Genomic DNA, 22179 nt, shown 5'->3' on the forward strand with positions numbered 1-22179 from the left:
GCTGGATGTTGATCTTAAATATTGGGGTTTAAAGATTTAGGAGAGCTCTTTCGATTTGTTTTTTTTTGGCTAATTGTGATCATCATGATTCATGAATACATAACTGTTGAGAGATTAAATGAACCTCAAATGGCCTCTTGTTCTAAAAAACACTTTCTCTATTGAGTTGAAAATGTTACAAAACATGACTCAAGTCCAATATAGTGTCTCATGATCGAAGTCCATTAGTCCATCTTATTAGGGTTCATAGGGCCGACTATTAATAAATTAGAACAATACTCTCTTTCGTCACCAAATATTAAATAGTTAAGAATTTGTATAGATCATTCTACTATCAAACCATCCAAAACTGTTTATATTATTATATATATATATTTCATTACCTCTATACCATAATTGTTTTAAGTATCACGATGGTTCTGGATTTTAGGAGATATATGTGTATGTAATGAGGGTGAAGTAACTTTGGGAGTTGCTTCTTATTAGACCTCTTTTGAGCATGAATGAACTTCTCCTTGGGTGTAAGTGGAAATAAAAACAATATAGTAATACTTTTTCACATAGACTATTAATACATATGTTACAAAGTCGGTCCTCCTCGATAAAGACTAATGAAATATTCGTTTTAATCCTCAGATTTTAAAGTTTTAATATATATAAGTTATCCAACCTCAAATTTTATCTTTTAGAAAAACACTAAACTTAAATTTACCTGAAAATATTTCTGATCTTCATAATCTCATTACATATCTTTCTTTTTGTAAATTAGCTCATTACATATCTTATAAATTTGAGAATAAAGAGCAAAAATGTTCAACAAATAGTACATTTTGTTATATTTATTTCAGTGATGAATGAGGTCGAAGTGAAAATCAAACTAAGAGTTGGTGAGAGAAGTGACAGACTGTTGCTACCATACAAAGTAAAGAACTTGTTTTTTCTTCTCAGTGTCGTTTCAAGAAGACAAAGGTGACACATGCAAATAAAGAATGCAACAATGTCAAGAAAGCTAGGCTGACCAAAAACAGCGCCCCAATTAAAGCAGAAGAGCTTTGTCTTTAGTCTAGTGCAGTGTCTGAATTCCATGCACTTACATTTTTTTTTAAAAAAATTATTAGTCAACAACTTGTACTTTCATTAAATCTTGTCTAGAAGATTTGTTATGACGCAACTCCAATAAACGTTACAACTACTTTATGGTAAGAATAAAAAGTCGTTCGTACTTGGCATCTAAGTTTGATGGTTTGTCATTTGAAGTTGAAGTATCTCACCATCTATCTATATAAGTAAAATACGCATTTAACATGCAAACTATGTTTGTTGTTCAAAAAAAAAAAAAAAACATGCAAACTATGTTTTCTTCTAAACAGGTGAAAGTGTCTTCGATCTGAGCTCGAAAAGAGCTTATTATATATATCCAAGTAGCACACATGTTGGAGTTTTATAATTCTTTATGGTTTAACAAATTATTTTTCCAGGACAAAACTTTTGTTTTACTATATGTCAATGTAAAACCAAAACAATAAAACATGAGTTTTTGGAATTTGTATGATTAAATATCTCTTCTCTCTTTTAATCTCAGCTGCTAGAGACGTGTGGATAGTACGCGCCGGCGTGCAAGGGAAGATTGTCGGCAATCCCTTCGAAGTTGAAATGCATCAGTGGTACTTTGACAAAGATATAGAAATCTGAAAGTGATTCTTTTCTTTTCTTTCATTACTTTGACTAAAAGCGACACTAATTAACTTATTTTTACTTAACCATGTCATGCAACAAAAGAGACTTAACTTTTTTATTACATGTTCATAAATGTAATCATGAAACTGGAATCCCTAAGGTTTGTTGTACAATCTGCTAGAATGTATTCCCTAAGTTTGTGTAGATCTGCTAAAAAATACTTTTCTACTGCAATGGTGTTTTTTTTTAAATTATGTTGGAATCACATAATTATAGAACTGAATACAAATAATAAGTTTTTTAATTGAAAATACAAATAATAAGTTAAAGTGTAGAAAGTAGAAAAATACAAAGCATGAAATGTCAAAAAGATAGTCATCAATTTTGAAGGAGAAAGAAAAGATAGATATCTAATATACTCGATTTGTCATGATACCAAACAAAATCTTACAAAGAGGTGAACATGAAAAAATAAATAACATGCATGATTTGCATTCATTGTTTTTTTTGTATATTGATAGTACCACCATACCTAAAGGGGATCCAAAATAGTTGCTTCTTTTTTCTTTTTTTTTTGTGCACAGTTGCTTCATATCACAAATATCCAATTTTACCAACTTGTATATATATATATATATATATAATATGTATATTCACACGTATATCTCGTGATTCTTATCGTTTCTTATACGGCTAATACAAACACACGTTACAACTTAAATTATATTGACAATAGAGATGGTTGGTAAATGCAACGACTAATGATTTCCGGTAAATAAGAAAGGAATATTAGTTCTAAGAAACTCAATACAAATGTCATTAGCTAAACCGGATAGAAAAATGATTGTTTATGACATAAATGTTGGAAAATTCTGCTAATTAAACATGAAGAAAACAAAAGAATATAGTGTGAAAAGTTGAAAACTCGATTTGAGTCAAATGCTCCTTCTAGGGTTTGTTTATTGACTATATGAATAAATATATTACAAACTTAAAACTCATATTTTGTACGTAATTTCTGACATTCCCTAAAAGTTACTAAAGTTGATTTTTCTAAACGTCAAAAGTACTGCATCATCAGGGTTTTCGGCCGCTGCACCCTCATGTATTAACCTTGATAAAGAATCTATATGTTTAATTAGTCCCACGTCCGATTGTGGAATCAAAAATAAATATTATCGATGATTATTTCACATTTAGAAAGACTATGAAGAATTATATAGGATTGAAACATAAAATCAATTGGTTACGACTGGAAATGCTCATATTATCTTTTTATATAAAAATGTTAGAACTATAATCATTTTCACTAATATACAGGACCGAATCTAGAAACAGCTGAATGAAACATTGGCCTTGGTCTCCAATATTTTTAAAGGTTTTTTGCATAGGTTTAAGCTACCAAACATTGACTCCAGCCTCCAAAATTTTTAGAATTCAAATGTTTCAAGCTTTCAAATTCTCAAATCTGGCCCTGCTAATATGATATATTCTAAGTTCTAACAGGCTCACTCGCATCAAAAAAGACTGTCACAAAAATCTATATTTAAACAAAAAGTATTATGCAATTCATGTGTATATAAGCTATGTTCCTTTGAAAATGGTTCAAAGTAATACTATTCTTGTCTCAACCACTTTATTAAACTAATTAACGTCTCTTTCTCCCTCTATGGAGTCGTGTTACGTCTCTCTAGATTAAGATCTTCTCCTGATTGTTCTCTTCAAAAAATAATACTTCTCGCTCATGGAAGATGATCATTTACGGTGTCACGATAACATCAACGACGACGAACGTTTGCCATTGGAGTTTATGACCGGAAAACAAACATCCACGGCGGAATTACAGCCGCCGCAACCGCCGCCATTCTTGGTAAAGACATACAAGGTGGTTGAGGATCCGACCACGGATGAGGTTATATCTTGGAACGAAGATGGGACCGGATTCATCGTGTGGCAGCCGGCAGAGTTCGCTAGAGATCTCTTACCAACACTTTTCAAGCATTGCAACTTCTCTAGTTTCGTTCGCCAGCTCAATACTTATGTACGTGCATGCTCCACATTGCTTTTACTTTTTATTTTAGTTAATCGTATGTTCCATTGTTTCAATTAAGTTAACTAGTATGAATTTGTTCATTTGAGTGTATTTTCTTTATTTTTTATGTTAACATATATGGGTATTTATCAAACTGAAAATTCCTTTGTAATTCTTTTCCAAAAAAAAAAAGATTTTTTTTAATCAAACCATTTAGAAATAGCAGACGAGTTTTAGTTCCGTTTCCATTTTGCATTTGTATTTGCAGTATCTAAACAATAATTTACAAAAACTCTAAAATATTTGTGAATATTCTTCAAATAGAACAATATACAATTTAACACATAAACGTCAAGGAACACAAAGAAATGCATGGAGACGTGAGTTTCATATTTGCATGATGCATTCTCACATGTGAAATGTGAAGTTCGTACGTAAAATTTGGTACATGGTATTAACAAGTGGGTACAAACTATTGTAGGGGTTTCGGAAAGTGTCGACGACAAGATGGGAGTTTAGTAATGAGATGTTTCGAAAAGGGCAAAGAGAGCTTATGTGCAATATCCGAAGAAGGAAGAGTTATCCACACTCACACTCACATAACAAGTCTCATCAGGTTGTACCAACAACAACAACGGAGAAGCAAGAAGATCATCACCTTGAGGATCAACGCTCTTCATCCTCTTCCTCCCCTTTTGTATACTCTGCTTTACTCGACGAAAACAAGTGCTTGAAGAATGAAAATGAGTTCCTGAGTTCAGAACTAGGCAAGACAAAGAAGAAATGCAAACAACTTATGGAGTTGGTGGAAAGATACAAAGGAGAAGAAAACAATGACGACGACGATGATGACGATGATAACGATGATCAGGGGCTTAAGTTGTTTGGAGTAAAACTGGAGTGAGAGAGATCGTTTGATAGATTTGCCTTGCCATCTTCTTCACATTCTTATAAGTCTGCATAACTATACTCTTTTAAGACATGCCAGATCAAAGATCAAAACATAGTATTGATAGTGTTCAAAACGTGGTACATTACAACATTGTGTATATATATGAACGTTAAGAACTCATGTTTTTTTATATATGCGCCATATTTACAACTATTTTTTTGGGTGAGTGATCAGATCTCTCTTTAGGCTGTGTTCATGAAGTGTTTTGGGTTATACAAAAGCCGCAATAATGGTTTCACTGGTTATGAGTTAGCTGCAAAATGGTTGAATATGGTCTCAAGTGTGGACTGACTTATGCTGTATTCAGCTATTCCCAACCGGTTCCTGCCATAGCAAGAATGAAAATTTATTTCCTAAGACGTACAAAGACTGATTCTGTGGACCATGAAGATGAAACAGTTTTAAAAAGAAGAATGTCTTACCTGTTTCTTTCAAGGTGTCCAAAGGCATCTGCAAGTGACAATCCTCCTTCTCCAAATGGCAACTGCAACAGAATCCATGTATAGATTTGAGCACAGGACCAAAGAGTGGAGTAGCACCAACTGCTTTTGTGTTCACTTTACCTGGTATTTAATGATCAATCCATTGCAGCTCTTAAATGTTGCACCTGGAAACGAAGATTGTATGAAAGAATCTAATGCTGAAAACTTTTCTTTGGTAAGCCACCACTCGGCAAATATTGGCAACGGAATACCACCTGTTCAGCATCAAACAGACAAACAGATATTTTTGTGTTAGAAGTTGTGAAACAGGAACTTATGTGAGACATGTGTTCATACCATCTCGAAAGAGCTGTTCTGATAACTGTTCATCGAATCCAACATCTTCCTCAGGCATGGGAGGTACAAGAGTACTCACTCTCTGCTCATTACCCAGATACTTGGCAATGCTTTGTATCATTTCTGGTGACAAACTGATTTCTGATGCTGAAGCCGTATCAGGAGTAATAGAGTCAGAGACACCGATACATACTTCGAGGTCACCAAGCAAACTTCTAGGCTGAGAAGGAACGTTAAACAGCCACTGCTGAATCATCTGGCAAAGGTTCTCCAAGTCCACATGGCTTACTTCGTTGGGTTTGACCTAATTGGTAAGACGGCCAACATTATGCATAAGCTTACAAATGCTTCCTATCACTGAAACAAAACACCTTTGGAACTAAAAATTACCTCTAACTCAAGGTGGTTTCCGAAGCGTGTCTTTAAGTGTTGTGGACTACCTATGCATCTCAGGCGGCCTCCAACCTGTAATTTGAGGAGTATGGTTCCGTGAGGTGGATGCATTTAAGTAACTAACGTCCTACAGAGTTCAAAATGAGATTAAGAGATACCATGATCCCGATCCTAGTGCAAAGCGCTTGAGCTTCATTCATGCTATGAGTAGTCAGAATAACCGCTGTCTTTCCACTCCTTGTCGACAGGCGGGATATCACATCCCACATGAATCTTTTGGCAACAGGATCCATACCTGAAGCATTAAACAAGAAACACCAAAAACTTTACAGAGTAGGTAAAGAACACAGGAAATCAACCAAAATTTTGGTTGGTCTTGTACCTGTAGATGGTTCATCAAGTATGACTATGGGAGGATCTCCAATCATTGCAATAGCAACGGATAGTTTGCGTTTGTTTCCGCCGCTAAGAGTGAACGATGGCTTGTGAGAATGCTTCAACAAGTCAAACTCGACTAGCTTTTCCATAACCACCTGTTATTAGATAATATACATCAGACAATCTCCAGTTAGCAACTTCCAGTATATTAAAATACCTAATAGTATGGTTGCAATTTTGAATCCATCCAAGGCGTGTAAGAAAGCATCAAACGTTAATCCAGAATAAATGGCACTTACATTATCAATTCTATAGTCAACCACTCCTTTGATCCTTGCATAAAGTTCAAGGTGCTCCTTCACAGTCAAATACTCGAATAAAGCATCAAACTGGGGGCAGTAGCCAATCTGAGTAAGAAGACAAAAGAACTTTTAACATTCCATGTCCATTCTATCTGAGTAAGAAGACAAAAGAACTTTTAACATTACATGCTGACGGATAGCTTTGGGACTCGCTACTATGTCTTTGCCAAAGACAAAGGCAGTTCCACTGGTTGGTGTTTCTTCTCCTGTTACACCCACAAAAGTGAAAATATAGTACAATGATATTGCTTCAAATTTGCAGCTATTTATTTAGTGGTTTCAAAGTCTTGAAGATAACATCTGCTAATAGTCTGAAAATACCAAAGAAGCACAACATACCAGATAACATAGACAAGGTAGTAGTCTTCCCAGCTCCATTCGTCCCTAAAAAGCCAAAACATTCTCCTGCTTGGACCGAGAAAGTCAAAGACTGTACAGCTACTTTTGGGCCGTGATGATTGGAACCAGGATAGACCTGAAAGAGTTTTACACTTAGAAAAAAGTGGAGGATCTCTTTTAACACTTGGGTTAAAGAGCAGGTTTCAATACCTTTCTCAGGTTCTGTAAGTAGAATATGGTGTTGTCTGTCAACCCTGAAATCACTCTGTTTCTTTCCTCTTGCACGTCTATGTCATCCTCCATATCAGCGGAAATGGCTCCAGTCGAATCCTTGAGAAGCGGCTCTGTAGAACTAGAACCAGCACCTTGCTTGAAAACTTTAAAATTCTGCCACCACTCCCCAATTGAGAAAGACATCATCTTTTGAACAGGCAAGAGCTCAAGCCCAAGCGTCAAAAGGAAGTAGAATATACTCTGTCAAATATACGTTCAGTCAGATGAGAAACGCCGCAATGATATCAAAATAACAAGCAACATAAAAGCAACCACAATATTCGACCTTTTACAATTCAAAATAAATGAAATCATTGACACTTAGTGAGTTACTAATGGCTCCATTTCTCAAGTTTTAAAAGAGCAGCAAGAAACAAGTTGAAGAAAAGGGAAGACACTAACCTCCAAAGCTAGGTATGAGATGGATGCTCCAGTGACATTCCAATCAAACACCCCATGACTGGATTTGTCTTTCATCCCCTGCCTTAGAAGAGCTAATGAAGCCAATCCATCAGAGAAGCAAAATCCTGGTGATAGTCTAAAGAAGGTCTGTAAAAGCATAATGAAAAAGGATCAGTCCGTAGTCTGCTTTTCAAGGCTCACAGAGGTCAGGAAATCAGAAGAACCCACACCTTTAGATATGAGTTTGCATTCACAGTCGCTGGAATAAGGCCCATGACAAATGAGATAACCATTAATATAAGACCAGAGAAGAAGTGGACCATAAGAATAACATTCTGCGATTACAGCAAAGACATCCATCCATCAGTCAAAAAATATCTAACAATATGAAGTAGCTACAGAGGGAAAGAATGAACTAATAACAATATGGGTAACAAGCACAGAGTAGTATAAGTTACCTGAGCCATGCTATGCTCGGTGAAGAAAAATGTAAGACAATACGTTGATGATGCAATTGCTAAGCCATACTCCAGGAGCATCAGGACAGTTGGCAGAAACCGACCTATTCCGATAAACTGCTCCAGACCTAAAGAAAGAAATCAACCTTTTCAGTAAAATACTACCACAGTACAGTGAAATGGAAGTTTAAATGCAAATGGAAATGAAAGACTAACTTACCAAAGGCGTAGAAGAGGATTATTGCAAATGTTGACGGAAATAAGAAACTGACGAAATCCCATACGTACGTTGATAACCAGTATGAAAGAACAGAAACCTGCAAGCCGTGAAAATCGTAAGGCCAATATTATAGGACTGACGCTCTGCATGTTTTGGTACTACAGAATCGTCAAGAGAAAAGTTTACCCCACTAATAAGCTGTTGGTGCTTCGCTTTCACCTCTCGCTCCTGAAAAGATAACATATTTATACACATTCAGAGCAAAATACTGGAAAAGGAGAAGAAAGATAGCATTAAACCAAAAAACCTTCTGCCAAAACTAATGTGAGGTTACATACATACCTTAACAATGGGAACTGCAAATGAGGCCGGGATGAATGAGAATGCAATGCTAACAATAATTGCAGCGGAAAAGGCATCCAAATCCTGCATTGAAAAGAAAATAAGATCAACGCTAATTCTCTTGCTACAGTCTTTTGCATTGTTTCAATTTTGGGTCCTAGTGTCTGACAATTACTTCGAGGGATATCCAATAACTTTTAACTTATCGCTCAAAACTGAACAATAACTTCAATAAAATAATAAAATATGACACCACAGAAAGTTGGAACAACTCTTAATAAAAAGACATACATGACGCTGTAAGCGCTGAGTTTTTGTTGGAGGCAAAGGATGGTTTCGAGTTTGAATTGACATATTCTTGTTACCACTAGCAAGTCGGAGAAGCGCAGAATGCATAACATTGATGTAGATAGGACCAGCATGCTGGCAAGTACTGTTGTGTAACACGGTATAGCCTACACTCCCATCTGGATGCTGACTATCCATTAAAACTGCCCCATACCTAAAGAAGACACCCACGGGTAGCATTCAGCGAAGTCAGTACATAGTACACTGTAACATTCTCAAAGAGGTCACCAAACAAGGGAGAACAGAAAACTTGAAGGCAGCAATATCTAAAGCATATGAATTATTAAGCTTAACTTTCAGTTTCACACAGAGAGTATCAACGCATGAATCTGCTGTGACCTATACATACCTTGACTCGTATGACTGATCAAAACTAGACATCAGAAATTCGCTCATAGAAAGTAGAGTGGGGCCCAACGTGGGACCTGCTGCATCAATTGCATCAGCCAATGCCTCTTTTGGATTAGGAAACTTATATGAACTATTCCTCAAGGGCTGAATCCAGCCTCCTTCAATATATTCTGCAACCTGAATGCATACGGAGAAACAACATTGAACACAACAAATTTTTGGTAATATGTGACTCAGCCATACTGCACTGTGCACCATGTGAGCATAAAATTTAACAAGTGAATATGTAACAGAACTACTGCTTGCTCTACTACTTGTAACGAAACGTTGGGTTAAGTTGTACACAGCTGCATAAAAGCAAACCACTCTACATATAGTAACTAAAAAGTGAAACGGATTGATCGCCATGGAGACTATCTCATGCAGTATATTAATGAAAAGAAGAATTTCAAGCAATCCGTTTTCTTATGAAAGAGAGTAAAATGAATTGGTTTTTGGATTACCAGGATTAGTATTATTTATGCTATGTTAATAGAACGAGTAAAAAATAGATGCCACCAAATTTTAATTTTACTGGGAGAACAAGAATTCAGAAAATAGTATAGAATATACCTCTTTGGCAATTGGCTCAGATAGATCATAAGGAATCGGACCACCACCTCCATTGCCACTCAGTAGAGGATTAAAATAGGCAGTTGTCAACGTAATGGATTTTTGATCAGGATGTGGCTTGAGCTGTAGTAAAAGAAGGCCAAAAAGTAAGAATACTGCTGGGATGATGAGCTGGAACGCCACTGTTTTGCGGTCTCTAAAAGCAGATCTTGCTCTTTTTATGAACAATGCTTTGCAATGCCGCCAAAACATTGACCTTGAGATAACGGAACAACCACAACACTGCATGCTAATGAATCCAATAAAAGCCCAAACTGCAGCAACGATTAATCTGCAAGCTTTTGCAATTGAGGTAATAATAACTCCAGCGCCCTCATTACAACTTGCTAGTAATTTGGGTTGGATAGTGCTCTTCTGAACAGACTCAATGCACACCAAAGAAGCCTCGGTATCAGGAGAAGCAAATGTGTCTTCCTGCTTGTCCTCGATATCTAAGTTACAGCCAGCAACTCTCAGAAACACCTCTTCAAGTGTTGTCACAGATATACCATAACTCTGAATACCAGGATAATCTGAATCCTCAATCTCACTAATCCTAGATCTGTCAACAGAACTCTTCATGCAACTCTCAATTTCTCTGAACATATTTTCAAAGCAAGGCAAGGATGCCAAAGGAAGCTTGAAAGAGATTTCGTTTCCCACCTGGAAAAATCATATAACATATATAGATTAGGCGAGAGATGGGCTTTAGACTTATCTAAAAGCAGTAACAAGTTGTTCTACGGGAAATATCTGCAGCCATTAACATGCTACCATATCCATTTTTTAAGAACTTAAGTCACACTTGATAGATTCTCAATCATAAAATGCTCTACTCTAGAATCTTGGAACTCCGCAAAATATCAAAGCATGCAGCAAGGCAAAACATTTTCATCATGAAACTTATTAGTAGCCCAGACGCTCTCAATCTCTTTAGAGAATATAAGTAATATACCTCACTCACACAGGTTGCTGATGGAATGTGACGATGAACTATATGTGCGGCAACAGAGACAGCTGGAGAAGTCTAAAATATAAAGGACCCCAGTTAATTTGATATTTAAGTAGAAACATTAACAAAATTGGTCGGAAATGAAAAGAATACAAACAAACCTTTACTAGCGTCAGAGTGTACCCAACCCCGTAGTGATGCTTCAGGAACATCGAGCTGCTTGGCCATAAAAACACCAAAAAGCATTGGTTATATGTTTAATGGAGATGAACATGAATAATGCATTGGGTCAGGAAAAGAAAATAACTGCTTTCATGTGCTTGTCTAATAAGATAAGATAATTTTGGAACCTCTTGTTTTCAATTTCTGATATCTCACCACCGACAACACCAAATTGAAACACCTTATACTAGTCATGAGCGGTATTTGAAAAATTCACGTCAATCATATCACTTTATAGTAACTAACTCAAATGAAACAGTCCCAAAGTGTGAATGCTTGGTTCAGTTTGATTTATTAGTATGCCTCCAACAAGTGCATCATTCTTCTTCCTAATTTTGAATAGAAAAACCGGAGCAAAGGACAAGGAAATAGAAAAAGCCAGAGTATTTAAAAACACTTAACCTGCCACAACACTTAAGGGACCCGTTAGCCATGATCCCTATCCGATCTCCAAGTTCTTCAGCTTCATCCATGGAATGGGTTGTTAGCAATATTATTCTGCCCTTTTTAATTTTCTTAATCAACTGCCATGTAAGACGCATTGAGTAGGGATCCATTCCACTGGTTGGTTCATCGAGAATAATCACCTGAAAAATAAAGAATGTTCAATGACAACAAATCAAGAGAAACTTGCAAAATAATATCTTTGCCTTTCCTTCTGACCTTACTGTTTCCTATCAATGCGATTCCAAGTGATAATTTCCTTTTCATGCCTCCGGAAAGTGCCCGCACTAGTGTATTAATTTTATCAGACAACCCCACCTGGAAAAAGATCAATAGCCAAGATCAGACAGCTGAAGACCAATACCTAAACGGCAGCATCAAACAACACAAGGCATTCATTTACTGTCTTACAAAACTATGTCACGAACTCCAACTTATGCAGTCTGAAGTTTTAATCCTCGCACCATAATAGAACTAGCTACCAGATGCTATGAAATCTATATGCTGTAATGTGCGTGAATGTAGTTTGCTGGAGAGAAAAATAAACAATAGCTTGTATTTCACTACATACTTACTTCCTCTGCCATATCAGTAACTGTGCTCTTTAAGGAATCTTCCTTAACACCTTTAAGAACCGCAAACATCTCCAAGTGTTCTCTAACCTACAGTAGATATAAATCATTCAGACGTTATTCCATACGGAGAACCTAAAATATCATATTCGGGTGTGAGAAACATCTAATCAGTTAGAACTCAGAAGACAGAAAGTCTTCCATAGTTTCATGTTCTCCTTCTTTGATAATTGCCTCTAAATTAAAGATTCTGTTACCATGTTGTTAAATTCGAACTGTAAGCATTGCTTCCTACACAAGAAAATAAGACCAGAAGGTATAGAAGAGATTTTTGAACTTACTGTCAGTTCCGGAAAGAGGATGTCATGCTGAGGGCAAACACCTAGTTCTTTTCGTATTTCATCCTACAGATAAGAGATATTAATAACATAAAAATCTAAATCGTAAGAAATCAGAGAGATGGTATTCAAGTGACGCTATATTCTAGCACTAGAAGAAGAAAGCCTATTACAACTAGTTAGAGGTCAGAGCTTTTCGGTTATGCAAAAGATTTAGAGATTCAAATCAAAATAAGAAAAAAACATTTACCATATTTGTGACGATACTGTTTCCAAGTATCAGGGCATCTCCAGAAGTTGGAGGAAGAAGGCCGACAAGCATTGATATTGTTGTGCTTTTACCAGCCCCATTATGGCCTTCAAGCAAAGGAAGCAATATTTAAAAAAAAATATATATCAAGCTTAGTAATATCGTTTCTCAACTTAAATATCAGTGTTTTCATCCATATACTATCAGAGATAACATATGGATGGATGAATCAGCCAGGGAACATAATATCAAAATTTTGAGTATCAGTGTTATAAGAAAGCTTTTGCAACATGATAGAGTTGAATTTCCAAACAACGAATACATAAAATGAAACTTGACCAAATTATCTTCACTGACATGCACAAGAGCTCGGGAACAAAACTGGATTTTTGTTTACTAAAATGAAGATTCAGATGGAAATGCTCAACCATACAACACAGAAAGCAACCAAAACAATAAACTCAAATCTACAAATTCTGAAACATTTTGATTTCGATATGGTAGTCTACCAAGCAAATGTTAGTGAGGTTAGAGGAGACGAGAATATCTAATAAATAGGAACAGACGTACCCAGAAGTGAAAGTATCTGGTTCTCGTACAATGTTAGTCGCAATGAATTAACTGCACAGCAATTTCCCCTTCCTGAAGCAAAGACCTTATGCAGATTTTTAATTTGTATGCACCTACAGAGCAAACATTCAATATGAAATCAACGTCCAGCTTTGAAAACAGGGATATTTTGTTTCATCAGATGGGATATGATTATACCTCCCATCAAGCTCTTGTTGCCTCATTTCCAGGCTTATTGATTCGATAACAGGATCAAAAGGCTCTCCCTGAGTACCCTCTATATTAGTGTTGAGACCTGGAATGCAATATTGGTTGTTTTTCTTCCTCCCAAAGCACTTGTTGAAGATAAAGTTCCATGGGTACCGTACACCATTTTCCCTGGGAAGGACCTGAGGAAATCAAATCTTCGATTAAGCCCAAGGATGCAGGATATAAGTTATAACAGACGAAGAGGAAAGAGAAATGTCCTAGTTACAACTTTTCTAACAAGAAACAGTGTCAAGAACAACAAAGCAGTTCACAAAATTGATCATGACAAAGCTTTAAAATAAAGCCAGTTCTCAGAAAAATCAGATATACCAATAGCAGTTTTCACTTGCTTACTACTAAAGAGTGGCATGCATTTCATGTGGACGACCGAAACACTAGAAGCAGAAAGCCGTTTACAAGACATACAGTACATTAAGACAAGTAGCAAAAGAAGGTACCTTGTCCAGATAAAGGCCAATAGCGCAGTACAGAATAGAGTCGAGCAGCATCATCAAGAGGCAGACAAAAAAACTTACTCCAGACGATGCCTACATGAAAATTGACCAGAACAAAATTAAAAAAAAAAAAAAAAGAACACAAGGAAAAACAACCTTGGCATGTAGACACGAAAATATCTGCCTACCAGCCATATGTTGCTCCAACGAAGTCCAACATGTGCACGCTCGTAATCAGCAAAGTTGATTGACCCAAGAGCAAATGCAGTAGGTGAAAGCAAAGACGCAACAACTTTCAGTACCCTACAAGTCCAACAGTAAGTTTTACATTAATGTATTCTAGAGTCTAGACCAAATCTTTGTGGCCAAGACAAGCATAATTTTTCCTTATCCATAAAAAACCATCACCAGAAAAGAGGATAAACATACATGGACACAGATTCATCGTTAACAGTGTAATAAGGGAAGAAGGCTCCGAGAAAGGCCAAGGTCCCAACTGCGACAGCTGTCTTAGCTCGAGTGAAAAATGTTGATATTAGAAATGAGAGCATTATTGAGCTGACTCCAAACAAAAAGAAGTATGTGAAGACTAATGTCTTATCACTATACTTAAAGATACTTCCCATCGTACAAGCTGTAATAATCCCAGCGCACAATGCGAACTGCAGAACAGAGTCGAGTTAGGAAAGAAACAAAAAAACGACAAACTAAAATCATTGCATAATATCGAAAGAAATGAAACATTAGTCTGCTATTTCCAGTTGAATTCAACATTGTAAAACAACAGAAAACGCTACTGAACTCTTAACTTGTGGTTTGATCGTAGCCAAGAGAAGAGGCAAACAAAAGTTCACTAATCAAAAATAAAGCCAGGAAACCTGCCTGCAATGCATATGTGATAAACCACGACAAATGGAAAATCTCATCTTTCAAGCCCATCATGTAAAGTCCTTCTCTTATTTTCTGCTCCTGCAAGCTCAGAAAAAAAGCTTAAGTTAATAGTGATAGAAACAACTTTTGGTGGAAAAGCAGCAACGCATATCAGCTCTGTTCTTAAGAATACGCAAAGTATAGAACCAGAAACAACCTTCTCAAAGACAGAGTAGCTGATAAGCCGGGAGATTGGAAACAGAAATCCCAGAAGGTACCTGCTCAACAAGCATACAATCATTCGAATCATACAAATACTCAAATACCATACATATATGAACAAAGAGCGGTGAACATACAACAAGCCCATTACGCTTTTGACAATAGATTGGAACTCATCATCAGTGTATTCGCGGGTTGGAAATGGAACCATTCTTATCTTTGAGGGGCTAAACATAGTCCATGGCATCTCAAGGGATAACGCTGAACCAAGAGATGCATGTGATGATGGCAAGTCCATGTTTTGCTGAGAGGCAAATATAATGAAAGAGTCTACCACCTGCTGAAGCTGTAAAAGGGTACACAACAAATCAAACCCAAGAATGCAAATTTGCCAAGCTTCCAAAGAAAAAAAAAGAGAGTAAATGGCCATACAGTCAAGAATCCGCTGAAGCTGTATTGCATTGTTGGTATGGTATTAATCCCCATTTCCAGATCATTGATATAAGGTCCATTTGTGTCCATGATCGACTTGACATTAGGGAATCCTGCCAATGCCCATGTGTGGTTCAAGCGGATGCTATAATCATATACATGAGGTCCTTGTTCATGGAAAACCACTGCTCCTTTTAGTTTTGGATTCGAACAATTCCTAAGCAAGCATAACGAGGCTTAATCAGCTCAGCATAAAAGAAAGAAACGCATAGACAGCTAGTTTAAGATCATGATCACCACCAACAGCTATAACTATAAGACTATGCTACTCGTCAAGACAAAATGCATACACAATTGGCACGTGCCGATACATAATATTATGAACTGAATGCTGCACTATCCAAGACTACAAAAGCGAAAGAAAAAAGTAAAGTTCCTTTCACCATCATAGTCCAACAGAGGAAAGACACTAGTCTTGTCTAATCAGTACAATCGTCAAAGTTGTAGCATAGGGTAACAAGTAACTGTGAAAGATACTGCCATAATTCAAGAAATGCTAACCAATCCAGTGACCAAACATAAGGACATTCGCCAGACATATGTACACAAAAAAAACACCTAGAGGCGACAAGGTGCCAGGGATGAAATTGCCCTTCTTATCAGCTCGAACAAAGAACACAACATACCTAACATCGCTGCAGACAGCATAATGCGCAGAGGTTATATAGGTTTCCAGCTCAACGTCATCTTTAAAAATTCTAGTAACCAGCTGCAAACGAAAAAGTCAATTAAAGCATGTGACATAAGAAGAGTAAACAGAGCTGAAAGGTGGAAGCTATGTTACCCGCAGATCAGGAAACTTTAGAGAGAGAATGTCGATCATGTTATTTGTTTCATCGGTGTCAGGTGCAAAAGCTAAGAACTCCCCATCAGCAAGCAAAAGCTCCAAAACTTGAGGAAAACTGGGAGAGATACCTTCGCCGACTTGGACCACCGTGTCTTTCTCTATATTCCTGCAACAATCAACCAACCAAAATCACAATCCGATTACAGTAAGGCAGGACCGTAGTGTTGTTAATCTTACGAGCGAGCGGGGTGAATTGTGGTGTCAACGCGTGTCCTCACGGCAATCAACAGCAACATTACAACAGTCGGAAGCAAAATCTTCAACAACAACAACAACAACAAAAAAAGATAAACTTTTAGAATAAAACTCACACTCTTTCGATCAGTGAATATGCATGAAGAGTGTTGAGAGAGAGAGAGAGAGAGAGACCTCGGCAGAAGTAACAAAGGGATGGCGAGTTTTGAGGAGCCAATTCTTGCGGAGCATAGCCTTTAGCTGCCTCCTCCATGTTCCCATTTCGTTCGACGACCACCAAAGGTTCACACTTTTCCAGTTAATCAGAAGAAACCCTAGAGAGATTCCGATCGATAAGAACCTTCGCTCGCATCAAGAAGAAGAAAGCATACTCTTTTTTTTTTCTGGGGAAAGAAAACGATGAAGAGAGAGAGAGAGAGAGAGAGAGAGAGAGGTGGCTAGGACCTGGGCTCACCTCACTGACATTTGTGCTTCCTCTTTTTCTTTTTTCCTCTTGCTATTATTCAATTAAATTTAAATATTTTTAAATCCCTTTATCTTTTTTTTTTTTGTAAGATAAATCCCTTTATCTTCCTGCTTAAAAAAAAGAATTTAGCAACTGGATGAGGATAACTAGGACAAGTGGTCGACAAAAATATTCTTTAAAAAAAAATAATTACTAATAATTCAGTTTTGGACTCCTACATAAATATTAGTATCAAATATATAAACGTTATTAGAAGAGATCAAAATATTAAACGAGTATATTAATGTCGTATTAAGAAGACTGTGATTATTTTTAATATGACTCTCCATGACGTTGACCCACCGAAGCCTTTGCGTCCATGCCAAGTAGGGGGCGGGCTCCACCGTGAAAGCCATTTTTACACGTGGAGATTCCTAACTGGTTTAGAGTCACATTGCTTGACCCAGCTACTACTTGATGATTACGTACAAGAATGAAAAACGAGCGACGTTCGGCTAATAGTAACACCGTCGACGTCGATGCTTTGCCAATCAAAGCCAGCCGCCAAGGAATATTATTCTCTCCATCCAGCTTGACCGTTATTTCTTTTCATTATTAGTATAACATTTAGGTTTCTTTTTTTGGAACTTGGAACATTGGTTCAGATTAGTCAACATAACGCAAGTTGAAGCCTTCACATGTTGGTGTGTTTTGAATTATTATGTTTCTCCAACATCGATGTTGGTTACAAGAGTGGTTTAAAAATTTTGGACAAGGATGAAACAATTGCTAGCAAGACAGCACAAGCATTGTAGAAAGTTGAGTGTTTTGGCTACAAAAGCCTATGGATTCTGGTAAAGGCATCATCAAGAACTCTCTATGGGACCAAGTCTTTTGGTCAGGAGAGAAATGTAGGCTCTTCTATAAGCTTATTCTAACTCTGCCTCTCCTCATTAACATTGATGTCCATAGTGATAGTTTCACCTTAATCGCTGAGTTGGGATGTCTAAGCACAGTTTGCACCTTTATGATGGATGAGTTCAACACAATGAGAGAAAATGATGATTACCATAGAGTCCTAGAGAGCCTATGTGCAATGCATCTTTCACCATGAAACTTTCTTTTGCAATCGGAACTGTTATATACCTAGTCCTTGTTTGGGTACTGAGACTCAGTTAGTTGTATTAAAACAAAATGAGTCTTGTGCAAAGATTATGTTTGTCTAAAATGTGAAGATTATGTTTGTCAACATTTAGACCGGTGATGATCAAGTTACCTTGTGCACAAGTTTTAAGAGCAAACCTTTATACTACTGTAAAATCATAATTTTGCATGTTTTACATTTAAGTATAATGATTCTATATATATTCCACACTGAAAATACACATAAAACACTAACAAAAACCTGTACATTCCTGCTTCAGATCATTTTTCACAAACAGTCTAAAGGGGAACGGCTCACTTCTCTTGTGGGAGGTAACTGTATGTGGAACAACTTGTCTCTGTCTTTGTCACCTATGAAGAAAGAGACAATAGTATGACTTATGAATGATATGTTGTAGTAAACCACTGAAGTCTCTGGTTTACATCAGATAAATAGTCTTGTCTTAGTAGGAAAATTATATGAAAATATATAAACAAATACGCACCTCTGAAGTATGAGAAGATCCTGGGGGAAGGAATGGTGTCCAGAGAATACGATCTCCGAGGGGATCCAACGCATTATAGTTGCTAAGCAATGGAGCAGTTAAGAGAGAGCTAAGTGGGTACATGCTTTTCTGAAGAGACAAAGCAGCAGCAGGAGCAACACCGCCACCACTTCCTAGAGCAACTCCGTGACTCACAGCCGGTTTCTCTATTTCCTTACCGTGACTCTTCTCAATACTGGTGATGTTACGGTTTGCATTCTCATCGTTTTCTCTAGTGCTGCTGCTCTCTTGGATCTTCATCACTTTCTCCTCCATGCTCTTGTAAGCAGGTGACGCAGACAAAATGCTTAAAGCAGAAGAGGTGGAGGACGGCGATGTTATTTGTTTTCCTTTCCTCTGAAGGACACCAAGGTTTGGTGCTTTGTATGGCTCTGTTGCCTGGGATGTGTGTTCCAGTGCTTTAAGCTCAGTGCCGGCATCTTCTACCTTTGCATCCTCTGATGCTTTCGATGAAGATTCTGGTTGACGGGATTTGTTGACTCCCCACCACTTTATGTATCCCGTTAGATCAATCTTTCTTTCCAGACAAAAGCTGCCAAGAAAGTCACCTTCTGCTCCTCGTTCATCACCTGCCCCTGTTGTTCAGAGAGAATTAAGTATTACATCTTCAAAGAAGGTGAATGTAAGTAGAAACTGACCATAATGAAGGTTACTGAAGTACTCAGGTCCAGGCATCCGACTGGCTGATGCTTCCCATCGACTGGTCAAGAATGCAGAATAGTTGAAAATAGTAGAAATTAATGCATCAGGTATGAATGTTAATTGTGACAAAGAAATGTACAAAAAAAAAAACTAAAGAGCGCTACAGTCAAAACACAGCAGGTCCAATAACTATGAAGATATATACCTAAGAGTAGTATATAAACACTTCTTACGAAATTAGCAAAGGGATTCAGTGATGATCATAATGTGTCACTAAACAATTTCCGTTCCTTATAAGAAGTATGAAATGCACAGAGACAATCACTCTTGATTCAATTGTTATAAAGACAAATAAAGAGAGATAGGGGCATAAGAGTTGGTGAAGTTCTTTTACCTTTGAAGGCCACGATATTTGGCTATTCCCCTTGAGAAACCGCTGCTTTTTCTGCCAAATGTATATCTAAATAGTATCAGTAATAAATAGTTCCTAGAGTGGAAAAAATAAAATACATACGCACCTACGTAGAGTTGCAAGGTATTCTTCCCTTGAGAGATTTTGCATTTCTTCTAAATCCCTGCTGTAATCAGTCACCTACGAGGATGAAAAATACATAAAGTGCACACATGTATATCAAACAATAATGAAAACTGTGGCCCTAACCATCTGTAACCAGCCTTCTTCTACTTTATTATGCCTGAAGAGCTGAAACCTCAAATGTTTAAGCATACTCACCGGAAAATTGATAAGTGTGCCAGGTCCCCAATATTTCAAGGCAGCAAGGTCGTAAGCTCTAGCAGCTGCCTCTTCATCATCATATGCTCCTGCCGAGTATATAAGTAGGAGTTTTTAGTCAAAGCTAATCCAATCTTATACACAACCAAATACCCTTCAAAGCTTATAGCTTACCTAGATAAACTGGTGTCGCGGAATTTGCATCAAGATGACAATATTTAAGGCAAAGGAAAAGAAAGATCAGCTTTGTCGGATTTGGAGAAAAAATGTTGTCGGAAGTGGAGAGAAAAGAAGAGAAACCTTGTTTGCCCTTCTTGTTCTGGTTTTGGTTCCAAGTACTCTTGTCCCAAAGGTGGGCTTCGTACCGACCTGTCCATCTATGTCTGCACTCAAAACAAAAAACACAATTTAAGAAACAATATGCATCAGCATCTCCTACTGCTATGTAAGACACTGCTTTCAACTCTTGTCTCAATGGAACATGATCGGTAATAGGTGAATAATTGTCAGAACAATTGACCCGATTAATCCAGAGAACTCAGCTCCACACACCAAACATGAACCAAACAACAGTGACATGTTCACTTATATCTTAAAATTCAAAATAAAATTCCACCATCTCATCAGGATCATAAACATCAATTCAGACATCACCTGGTGACTCCACGGTAAATAGAACTCCTTTTGCCAGCTGTGCAGGGCGGCATTTTACTGATACGCTCCTTAGCTGTGCATCCTCTCTCCTTCTTCGCCTTCTTAAAGCTTCTATACATCAACATCTGATCACTCGCCGACACATTCTCCGAGCTCTCTCCTCCTCCTCCCGCCTCTGTCTTAGGCCCCTGATCCGGCGACGACATCGACGCCATGATCAGAACCTCTTCTTCCCCCTCCAACCAAAAACACAAACCCTCGGAAAGAGAAAACAAAAGACGCACTGTGCGCAAAGCTTGAAACCGAGCTCGTTACTGTTGAACCAAAGAGAGAGAGAGAGAGAGAGACACAATGCGAGTGAGAGAAGCAAGAAAGTGATGGCTTCTAATGTAATAACAACGGTAATAAGTTAAAAATTACGGACTTTAGATTTACCATTACGTCCTGATTTTGGATAACAAACGTAACGGCTATGAACGGGGACGAGGGTGTTTTTGTCATTTAGTAGAATATGTTTTTTTTTTTTTTCTTTTGTCGTCGATGCTGATGTAATAATGGTATTCCACGTGTACGTGATCGGTTTCTTCTGTGTACTGACAGTGTAATGCGGGGTTGTTTCCCAACATTAGCCTCGTTCAAGGAATATTCTATCTATGGTACGCTCAAAAACAATGTTAGATGTTTTTCTTTTCTAACATATTTGATTCTTCATATTTTCTACCGTTGAAATGTAATGTTATTATACATCGAATATTCTCCATTATATAAATCATAGTTCAAAATTTCAAAATGACTGGTTGAGTGTATGATGTATCATATACTGATAGAGAAGAAAACATAAGTTTACAAATAAATATATATTCAATGGAACTTACAGTGTGCCTTCGTGTCTATGAGCCATGAGGTTTACTCAAGGTCACCCTTCCTTTGTTGCTCAGTGATTCTATGGGGATTACCAACAAAAGAAAATGAAATGTGATTCTTACGTTAGAGACACCAGACTAACTTAGTTTATGTAACTTTATTATTCAAATTCATTTTCATCTCACCCACTTCAGTATTTCATTTCAGTTTCACCAATTTAACAATGGAGATATTTAATAGCCTTTGACTGATGGAAATATCGATCACTATATGATGATTAACTTGAGTCACCTAAAAGTGAATAAGCTGATTATATGTTGTAACACTCGCAAGATTCAAAGTCTGCAAAAGCTTTTTTCTAGGTTAAGATGATGGAAGATAGTCAGAATGGGAAATGCATTGAGTAAAAAGTCAACATCTCTAAAGCAGTCTAATACAAAATCAATTTGATGGAAGAAAGCAACACTGGAAGATTCATCATAGGATAAAGAGTACTT

At 37.2% G+C, this 22179-nt stretch overlaps 3 protein-coding genes across 4 annotated transcripts; 1 reads left to right on the forward strand and 2 right to left on the reverse strand.

Moving 5' to 3' along the window:
* The first annotated feature begins 293 nt into the window (after window positions 1–293).
* On the forward strand, window positions 294–4789 carry LOC103857993 (heat stress transcription factor B-3). The gene is made up of 2 exons (XM_009135258.3): window positions 294–3718; window positions 4191–4789. The coding sequence occupies exons 1-2, from the start codon at window positions 3422–3424 to the stop codon at window positions 4611–4613; spliced, it is 720 nt and encodes a 239-aa protein (XP_009133506.1). The 5' UTR covers window positions 294–3421; the 3' UTR covers window positions 4614–4789.
* Window positions 4697–17118, reverse strand: LOC103857992 (ABC transporter A family member 1). The gene is made up of 40 exons (XM_009135257.3): window positions 16810–17118; window positions 16618–16697; window positions 16378–16546; window positions 16220–16302; window positions 15534–15750; window positions 15239–15447; window positions 15097–15157; window positions 14892–14978; window positions 14439–14671; window positions 14198–14312; window positions 14013–14102; window positions 13504–13694; window positions 13306–13418; window positions 12736–12842; window positions 12489–12551; window positions 12151–12237; window positions 11795–11893; window positions 11534–11718; window positions 11071–11125; window positions 10913–10984; window positions 9919–10620; window positions 9305–9483; window positions 8899–9109; window positions 8608–8691; window positions 8452–8493; window positions 8266–8362; window positions 8046–8173; window positions 7818–7922; window positions 7588–7734; window positions 7123–7386; window positions 6913–7048; window positions 6700–6779; window positions 6511–6618; window positions 6216–6366; window positions 5992–6128; window positions 5831–5905; window positions 5441–5744; window positions 5225–5358; window positions 5084–5145; window positions 4697–4985 (listed from the first exon to the last, which is right to left on the reverse strand). The coding sequence occupies exons 1-40, from the start codon at window positions 16894–16896 to the stop codon at window positions 4904–4906; spliced, it is 5631 nt and encodes a 1876-aa protein (XP_009133505.1). The 5' UTR covers window positions 16897–17118; the 3' UTR covers window positions 4697–4903.
* Window positions 17119–18368: 1250 nt separating this feature from the next.
* Window positions 18369–22069, reverse strand: LOC103857994 (AP2-like ethylene-responsive transcription factor At2g41710). Of its 2 annotated transcripts, none has more exons than XM_009135261.3 (9): window positions 20819–22069; window positions 20465–20547; window positions 20339–20347; window positions 20165–20253; window positions 19950–20023; window positions 19826–19876; window positions 19428–19489; window positions 18730–19364; window positions 18369–18595 (listed from the first exon to the last, which is right to left on the reverse strand). In XM_009135261.3, exons 1-9 carry the CDS (start codon window positions 21031–21033, stop codon window positions 18539–18541), a joined length of 1275 nt encoding a protein of 424 aa, XP_009133509.1. In that variant the 5' UTR covers window positions 21034–22069; the 3' UTR covers window positions 18369–18538. The 2 variants fall into 2 exon arrangements, with proteins under 2 accessions (XP_009133509.1, XP_009133508.1); XM_009135260.3 differs by having other exon boundaries at window positions 19826–19891.
* Between the last annotated feature and the right edge of the window lie 110 nt (window positions 22070–22179).

This window comes from Brassica rapa, chromosome A03 (assembly GCF_000309985.2).
Source record: "Brassica rapa cultivar Chiifu-401-42 chromosome A03, CAAS_Brap_v3.01, whole genome shotgun sequence".
NCBI lineage: Eukaryota > Viridiplantae > Streptophyta > Magnoliopsida > Brassicales > Brassicaceae > Brassica > Brassica rapa.

What these genes read in the sequence shown, in the direction of transcription:
- LOC103857993 (XM_009135258.3), top strand. Translation starts at nt 3,422, where the DNA reads ATGGAAGATGATCATTTACGGTGTCACGATAACATCAACGACGACGAA. An exon ending in TTCGCCAGCTCAATACTTAT is followed by an intron (nt 3,719 to 4,190) that starts GTACGTGCATGC and finishes AAACTATTGTAG; the next exon opens with GGGTTTCGGAAAGTGTCGAC.
- LOC103857992 (XM_009135257.3), bottom strand. Translation starts at nt 16,896, where the DNA reads ATGGGAACATGGAGGAGGCAGCTAAAGGCTATGCTCCGCAAGAATTGG. An exon ending in TCCCTTAAGTGTTGTGGCAG is followed by an intron (nt 11,126 to 11,533) that starts GTTAAGTGTTTT and finishes ATGGCCAAGCAG; the next exon opens with CTCGATGTTCCTGAAGCATC. An exon ending in ACTTGATGAACCATCTACAG is followed by an intron (nt 6,129 to 6,215) that starts GTACAAGACCAA and finishes TTAATGCTTCAG; the next exon opens with GTATGGATCCTGTTGCCAAA.
- LOC103857994 (XM_009135260.3), bottom strand. Translation starts at nt 21,033, where the DNA reads ATGGCGTCGATGTCGTCGCCGGATCAGGGGCCTAAGACAGAGGCGGGA. An exon ending in AAATATCGTGGCCTTCAAAG is followed by an intron (nt 19,490 to 19,825) that starts GTAAAAGAACTT and finishes ATTCTTGACCAG; the next exon opens with TCGATGGGAAGCATCAGCCA. An exon ending in GATCTTCTCATACTTCAGAG is followed by an intron (nt 18,596 to 18,729) that starts GTGCGTATTTGT and finishes CTTTCTTCATAG; the next exon opens with GTGACAAAGACAGAGACAAG.